The sequence below is a fragment of the Helianthus annuus genome, chromosome 5 (genome assembly GCF_002127325.2).
Source record: "Helianthus annuus cultivar XRQ/B chromosome 5, HanXRQr2.0-SUNRISE, whole genome shotgun sequence".
Taxonomy (NCBI): domain Eukaryota; kingdom Viridiplantae; phylum Streptophyta; class Magnoliopsida; order Asterales; family Asteraceae; genus Helianthus; species Helianthus annuus.
This window is the reverse complement of record NC_035437.2, coordinates 115,135,128-115,142,929: the sequence shown is the minus strand read 5'-3', so window position 1 is coordinate 115,142,929 and position 7,802 is coordinate 115,135,128. Positions and strand designations below refer to the sequence as shown.

The following is a 7,802-nucleotide window of genomic DNA, read 5'->3' as shown; positions in this document are numbered from 1 at the left end:
TTACATCAAAGGTCGGCCATGGTACTACACAATGTGTCCACAGTGCCCAAGAAAAATATACCAAACAAAAAGAGGTTGGTCATGTGGTAGTCACCAAAACCTACCAGAACCAAAATTCATGTAAGATGAAAAGAAATATAATTATACAATACAAAAAAAAAGAAGCCAAATATCCTAATTAATAACTAACTGTAGGTACTGCGTGGCTGCAACAATCTCAGACAACACAGCTCCTACTATGGCAACATTTTTTGATGAGGCAACTGTTGGGTTAATCGGCATACAATGTAAAGACATGGTCCTGAAACATGGCTACACAGACCGTTATCAAACACCAGAACCCCTATATGAAGCCATTGGAAAAGACGTCACAATGCAGGTTCAATATGCCCGTTCAACAACTCCCAATCCTAACTCAAGTGTTCTCTCCGTCAACGAAGTCTATGACAGCAAGCTAAACATCACAGCAACACCACCTTCACCTACCCAACAAACAACATCTACTGCAGACAAAAAGTTGGCCCTAGAATCAAATGAAAACAGACCTTCAGCTAAACGTCAACTATATCAATCAGGTATCCCATCCTATACCAAGTATTAACTTAAGCCCACTTTTAACAAAAACAACATTACTAATGACTGTGATCAAAATGCACAGAAGGCGTAAGCGACACCAAGAAACTCAGGTTCCCGGAATAGGCCACTAACAAATACCAGCCCAACTAAAAGAACGCAACCAACTGCATCAGAATGCACTACGTTTTGTACATCTCAGTTAACCGAAGTAGTTGTTGTAAATAAACTTATGATACGTTCGACAAAACCATGGGCTGCCTTTTGTATGTAGCAATCACATTTTGTAACCATGGGCTGCCTTTTGTATGTAGCAATCACATTTTGTAACCAAACCTTGCAATCAGTTCCATGAAAAGCAAGTTGCATCTCTAATCCACAACTAATTTCCTGTCGCGAAGCGCAGGTCAATCCATCTAGTTATTATACATATTAATACAAAGGGTTCATGAACAGTACTCTTTTAATTATTTTATTATTTTATTACATAATTGATTTCTATGATTTTTATTATATACTTAAATTTTTATTTTTAAACTCTACAAAAATAATTAGATTTTGGAACCAAATATATATCTAATATAACCTAAAGCGTTAAGTTTATAGGGGTAAAATGGTAGTGAGTCGACAACGGTGATTTAAGTAAATAGTGGTCGTGACGAAGAAACTCCATGTGCTGTGGAGACACAAACGGTGTAACGATGTAACATTGGTACATGTACCGATATTCATTTTTAATAGTTTTTTATGGATATAAAACACGTGTTGATATATATCTCTTTCGGTTGCTATACCGTTTGTCGGTACCGTAATACACTGAATAGATACCGACCGAAAACCCAATGAATTGAATCGATACCAAAGGGACCCAACCAATACCGATCGAGTTCCCACCGCATAGCGAACTGATACAGATCGAATACCTGCCGCATCGCGCAGGGAGAATCACACTAGTTATCATAAAACTTATTTTAATCTAACTGATTTTAGCTATATATCAAAAGTTAAAAAAAAAAAAAAAAACCTCACTTGAAATTATGCCAACGATATTTATCGTGAAACTTCAACAAAAGGACAATTTTTAGTGTAAATACGAATATTACATATACATATACATAGATACACACACACACATATATATATAGGGTGAGAGTTGGCTATAAAGTCCATTTTTCCTACAAAGTGTAAAAAGTCATAAAACACTACAATTTCACTCATAAAACACACTCAAAACCCACAAATAACAAAGCGCAGATTACTAAAACACCATATTTGTGGGTTTTGTGTTGTGTTTTGGATGATAAGGCTTTGATTAGTGTGTTTTATATTCATAGTTCTATGATGGTGTATTTGAAGTTTTTATTGACTGTTAAGGTTTGGATATTGTGTTTTAAGGATCTCCACTCTGTTATTTGTGGGTTTTGAGTGTGTTTTATGACTTTGTACACTTTGTAGGAAAAATGGACTTTGTAGCCGAACCCTACCCTACATATATATGTATATATTGTGCTGATTGAAGAAAGTAAATAGAGCTTGAATGCGAGGTTAGAAGAATGGTGTGTAGCCTTAGAATGCAAAGGTTTGAGGATAAGTCACTCTAAGGGGGTGTTTGGGAGTGCTTATTTTAGTGACTTGTTAGCTTATTGACTTTTTGAAAAATTAAAAAGTGTTTAGATGAAACTATTTTGTGAGTGAAAAGTGAATAAGTCACCCCATTGTGACTTATTAACTTCTCCAAAAAGTTATAAGCTGTTTTGAAAAGCTAAGCCAAGCATGGCCTAAGACTAAGTACCTTTCCTGTGATTTTAGTAGAGCAGGCGATGCGCACGACACTCGGATCACCATTGAGAGCTAGGTGTATATGATCCTCATCCCTAATTTCCCTCCTTGTTCTTTCTTGAGCTAGACTATAATAACCACTAGAACTAGCTTTTTGAAGACATACCTTATGTTGATGTACCATGAACCATGCAACATGCTCCACCACTAGAACTAGCTTTTGAAGACTCACCTTATGTTGATGTACCCTGAACCATGCAACATGCTCTACCTCAAACTGAACTTCCAACTTAGATAGTTGACTACCCATAGGTTTTCCATCTTAGATAATATAATTATAGAGTTAAATGCCATTTTAGTCTTTGTGGTTTGGGCCATTTTGCCCGTTTAATCCAAAGGTTTCATTTTTAACCTGTGGGTACAAAAAGGTTTCACAGTTGCCATTTTAGTCCACTGGGTTAACTTCATCCATTTTTTCTGTTAACGAGAAGGCCAATTCGGTCATTTTATATGGCTGAATTGCCCTTTTAGTTAACAGAATTACATACAAAATGACCAAATTGGCCTTCTCGTTAATAGAAAAAATGAATGAAGTTAACCAAGTGGACTAAAATGGCAACTGTGAAACCTTTTTGGACCCACAGGTTAAAAATGAAACCTTTGGACTAAACTGGCAGAATGGCCCAAACCACAGGGACTAAAATGGCATTTAACTCTATAATTATATTATATTTTCCAATAATAATTGAATGAGAAATAGCGGCGGACCCAGGAATTTTTTCTTGGGGGTGTAGAATATTTTCAAAGATTTTAGGCCCCTAGCTGTATAAAAATATCGGTTCATAGCGAGTCGGGTCGGATCATGTAAGACAAAAGAACATCAAACTAAAATTTATAAATCATCTAAAACACGTCAAACGTCATTACAAATTACAAACATATTTAAAATTGTGCCCTACAGTTTTTTTTTTGAAATATATCCAAAACAGTGGCGGAACCAGAAGAAATATTCAGGGATATCCCAATTTTTTTACCGTGTGTTTATATAATTTATAGAATGGAGTAATTTTTTTTACCTATATTACGGGGCAGGGCCAATCTTGAAAATCAAGTGCCCTGGTCGAGCCAAAAAAAGACACTTAGGCCTTAAAGAATTAAATTTTATAAACTAGTTTTTTTAATGTTATTAGTATTTAGGTTAATGAATCCATATTGAGCATTTCACATTTGAGCTATGTTTTATGAATCAATATTGACAATAAGTTTTTAGGTTTTAGACCGGGCTTGATTTATTTTTAATTTTTACGTAAGGGGCCGATCGATTACGCAAAGAATGAAGACTGTGCGTTGGAGCAAGAAGATTGTAAACCGAATTTCGCTACAAGGCATACTAATTGTTGAATATAATGAAACTGCTTCTCAATATTTATACACAACACAAATCCCTTAATAGTCCATCCCCACCCCACCTAACAGGTTATATTAAATTGTTTCTTTAAAGAAAGAACTAAAATGTATTTTTTGGAATTGAAAGGTAAATTAAATTAACTTTTGACTTTCAGACTTATCTTCCTAAGATGTACTCCTCAAGAAACCTTTCTTCCTTGTATCAAAACCTGTAACTTTTTTTTTATTTCACTTCAACGCTAACAAAGAAACTTTACCAACTTCATCTTTCTTCTTTGTTTTCCTTCCATGGTTATTTGGGCCAATATAATCAGTATTTTTTGGGCTTAACTTCAGTTTGTAAAATTTTTTTTGAGGGGTGTCCTAGTTGTTGTTGAGGGGTGTCCTTAGTATAAAAATCGAAAAAAAAAAAATTTTTTTACACTACCGGATAAAAGTTGAGCCGTAGCCCGGGCTACGCCTCGGACTACACTAGGTCCGCCCCTGATCCAAAATATCATCTAAAGATACTAAACATGTCATAAGTTCATTACATTCTTACTCATTGTTCCTAACACGTATAATTTGCTCCATAAGTTCATAAAACAACACTAAACACTTAAACAAAATAAACAATCGTGTTCAACCATAGCCCTAACTTTCAAAAATATTTTTAAACATTCAAGCCCTAATATTAAATGTTGATTACTTGTAACTAATCATTTAAACAAACAAAGGTATAAAACTACAAGTCTAGAACAACAAAAAAATAAAAAAATATATAAAAAGATTAAACCCTTATACATCTATATTTTCTCCTAATCATCATATAAAACAAAATAAATAAACCATACTAGTTCTATATTGGAATTCTGACGTAATATGGGTCAGTCCAACCAGAATTTTGGTTTTTCCGGTAAAAAAGCCACCAGTCGTGGGCAGTGGCGTCAAGTCGTTGGGAGTTTTTTTGGGGGCGGAATTTGGAAATGGAATGGGTGGATGGGTTTGAGTTATTTTATTTAGTTCAAATTTCTTTAGGTTGGGTTTGGGCTTGTGTTAATAAAAACTGATTGCAGATTGGGCTTTGATTGGATTAAATAATTAAGTTAATAAGTGGTTAATAATTATTTTTTTTCTAAGTGGGGCGGTTGAAAATTTTCAAGGGGTGCGGGCGAAAAATTTCAAGGGGTGCGGTTGGGATTTCCGGCGAAAAATAACACTAAAAAATGTTTTTTCATGGGGTGCGCCCGTCCACCCTTGGCTTAGGGTGGGTACGCCCCTGATGAGAAATGAACGTACGGGTTCATGTAACAGATAAAAAAAATGGTCTTGCATGCGACGGAAAATTCTCTTACTGATATTGAGGCACTAGTGAGTAATGGCAGATTCGATTAAGAGAACCGATGACAAGAATCAATGCTGAAAAGCATAGGGACAAAAGCAGAATAAAACTCCAGAAACGATATAAATTAAAGCACGAATATAACCCGTTCTGACCCGTCCATTTTGCCATCCATAATACAAATCAAAATGATCACCCCATAAATTAGTAGAATTTGCTAAACGAATTCATCTTAGGGAAAGTTTTACATACACACACATACAACTGCTGCTGCTCCTGCTGCCGCATGCGACTTCCCAAACGCCTTCATCTTCCTTTTCTAAATTTCTTCAGCTCTTGTTGAATCAGTCTGGACCTCTGATCCCGGTCTGCTTGCAGAAAAGCTTGAGTTGTCATCTCGGAATGCTTTAGAATTTGTTCAATATCAACAACATCGACGAGAGTTATCTTTTTATCATTATCTAACAAGTCAGAAAGAGCCGCTATTATTTCCTTTTCCACAGCTTCCATATACGAAGGCACTCCAAAAGAGGAAGCGCGAGCTAAACGTGGCTGAACAATATCATTGCTACCGGAACTGCTTCTTGGCGAAGTCTCTGATTCTGGGAATGATGTCAAGCCATTTAAAACTGGTCTTTCCTCCAGCGACACAAGGCGAGGATTCTGGAAGCCGCAAAATGTATATGAGCTTCGCAAAAAAACAGTTTAAAATCAAAAGGAAAACAGATTAATTAAACATAACGACGGTTGAGAATTTTGTACTCCTATAGTCCTATTTAGATAGGATATATATTGAAATCTATGGGCTTGCATCAAATATATGAAAACTTACGTCTTTTTGTTCAGATCGGCGCTTCATTGTTCGTCTTCTTTTTGTTTGCTTCATCTATAAAAATAAAATAAAAAATCACCAAGCCCTTAAGCAGTGTAACCCTTAGCAAATTGGTCTTAGACCTTAATACTATTTAAAGGAGTTAATAGTATTAAGGTATAAGTTTTAATGGCCTGCTATCGAATGTAACACGAAAACAATGTTTTGTTAAGCTTTTTATCTAAAACGCGTTGGTTTGTACTTGCTACTAATTGGATTTTGTTGTACTAAACTTGCATATGCCAGGGGCGAAGGTTAGAAGGTGCCGGGGGGCGAACTTTTCGCTCAGTAGTGTTATGTATGTAGCTTTCGTATAGAAATTTTTTGGTATATACGTTTTCGACCCCACGGTTCTATACGTTTTCGACCCCCGTCGGAAATCTCAAGCTTCGCCACTGATCTATGCTATTTTCAATATTATTACTTAAGCCTTTAATTAAATTTTAGAATATCTTCTTAACTTGAAACAAATGTTCATAAAAATGTTAAAATTTTCAGAACCATGGTGTTACATGCATTCACATTATGATTATCAAATATGGGATGTAAAGAAAATGCATATGCGCCAATGATCTCTAGATCAAGTGGTGGAGGGCTTGCATTTCTCTTGAGAGATGCAGGTTCGACTCCCACTTGGTACCGGGTGGATTATCGGGTTTTCCCCGGAATTGGTGGTGGACTCGGGTTACTCTCAGAGTACTCCGTTTGTCCGGTGGGTGGCCCGAGAGTGCTCCGGATTGATTCTGTTAAAAAAATGCATATGCTCTCTAAGGCTAAAGCTACCCTAACCTCTTCAAAAACACAAATGTGTAATATGTCTAACTAACAATTCAGAAGACACCAACCCTAATCTTTGATTTAACACCATATACTAACAGTTTGTAGCTAACAATCCATATATGTCCAGTCCAAACAACCAAAAAATATTATACAAGTACTTACGTTTGTCGAACAATCTGAGCTTACTTCAACATCATAGCATTTCTTCCTTGTTCTCATCTCAAAATTTACCATGAAAACTGTAAAACGAAGAAATGGAGGCTTTATATGAGCTTCTGGGGCGTATCCAACAAGCTTGTGGGATATTATTATACATTTTCTTTTAAATTGTTGTAAAAAACTTAAGGAGAAGATAAAAAAAACATGATTTTATAATTATTTTTTTTTATTTTGCTGAAAATAGTTATAGTTATCTTCTTGTAATAAAATTTAGTGGGATATTTTAAATTGTGAGTGAATTGCAAGTTTTGTCCTTTATCTATATATCTAATTGCAGGCGGTGTCCTTTATCTTTAAAATTGACGAGTTTTGTACTTATCATTTCAAAATCTTGCAAGTTATGTCCTTTGACACTAACCTACTTAATTTTTTTGTTAAATTCATGTAACATAAAGGGTATTTTAGTCTTACCCTAAAAAGTAAAAAGAATGTATATATTAAACTCAGTTTTTTTTTCTCTCTCTCTCTCTCTTCGCATCTCTCTCTAAAGTCGGTCAAACTTTTGTTCATCCCCTTCTTTCTACAACAGTCTTGACCGTCTGGTACATTCACAAACCGCCACTCTCACCTAGAATCTACACCACATCCATCAAAACTATGTCGCCGTTCATCGGAAACCACCCCTTTTTCCTACCATTTTCACCTGGTTCTTTGTAGATCTGCGACAGCTATTATAAAGCGGGGGAGTTCGAGTCTCACATCATCGAAAAACAAGCAGACGAGGTGGCCAACATTTACACAGTGGCGGCTACCTATGGTGGTGATGGACTTGCAAAATCGTTGATACCACCTGAGATGATACCGGCCGACGTTTGTTTACACGGTGAAACGAGATGGTCGGCGCTTCTGTAA

The 7,802-nt window shown here is 35.9% G+C and overlaps 2 protein-coding genes across 2 annotated transcripts; one reads left to right on the top strand and one right to left on the bottom strand.

Annotated features, from left to right (window-relative positions):
- Positions 1–201: 201 nt before the first annotated feature.
- On the top strand, positions 202–892 carry LOC110939084. Its single transcript, XM_022180951.2, has 2 exons — positions 202–575; positions 659–892. The coding sequence occupies exons 1-2, from the start codon at positions 239–241 to the stop codon at positions 697–699; spliced, it is 378 nt and encodes a 125-aa protein (XP_022036643.1). The 5' UTR covers positions 202–238; the 3' UTR covers positions 700–892.
- A 4,304-nt stretch (positions 893–5,196) lies between these two features.
- Positions 5,197–7,008, bottom strand: LOC110939083. The gene is made up of 3 exons (XM_022180950.2): positions 6,894–7,008; positions 5,913–5,966; positions 5,197–5,743 (listed from the first exon to the last, which is right to left on the bottom strand). The coding sequence occupies exons 1-3, from the start codon at positions 6,963–6,965 to the stop codon at positions 5,387–5,389; spliced, it is 483 nt and encodes a 160-aa protein (XP_022036642.1). The 5' UTR covers positions 6,966–7,008; the 3' UTR covers positions 5,197–5,386.
- Between the last annotated feature and the right edge of the window lie 794 nt (positions 7,009–7,802).

Bases quoted from the DNA above. Each gene is read 5' to 3' on its own strand.
- LOC110939084 (XM_022180951.2), top strand. From the start codon at position 239: ATGGCAACATTTTTTGATGAGGCAACTGTTGGGTTAATCGGCATACAA. The intron at 576-658 runs GTATCCCATCCT...CAAAATGCACAG, and splicing joins ACGTCAACTATATCAATCAG to AAGGCGTAAGCGACACCAAG.
- LOC110939083 (XM_022180950.2), bottom strand. From the start codon at position 6,965: ATGGTAAATTTTGAGATGAGAACAAGGAAGAAATGCTATGATGTTGAA. The intron at 5,967-6,893 runs GTAAGTACTTGT...TTATTTTTATAG, and splicing joins GCTCAGATTGTTCGACAAAC to ATGAAGCAAACAAAAAGAAG. The intron at 5,744-5,912 runs GTAAGTTTTCAT...TGCGGCTTCCAG, and splicing joins GCCGATCTGAACAAAAAGAC to AATCCTCGCCTTGTGTCGCT.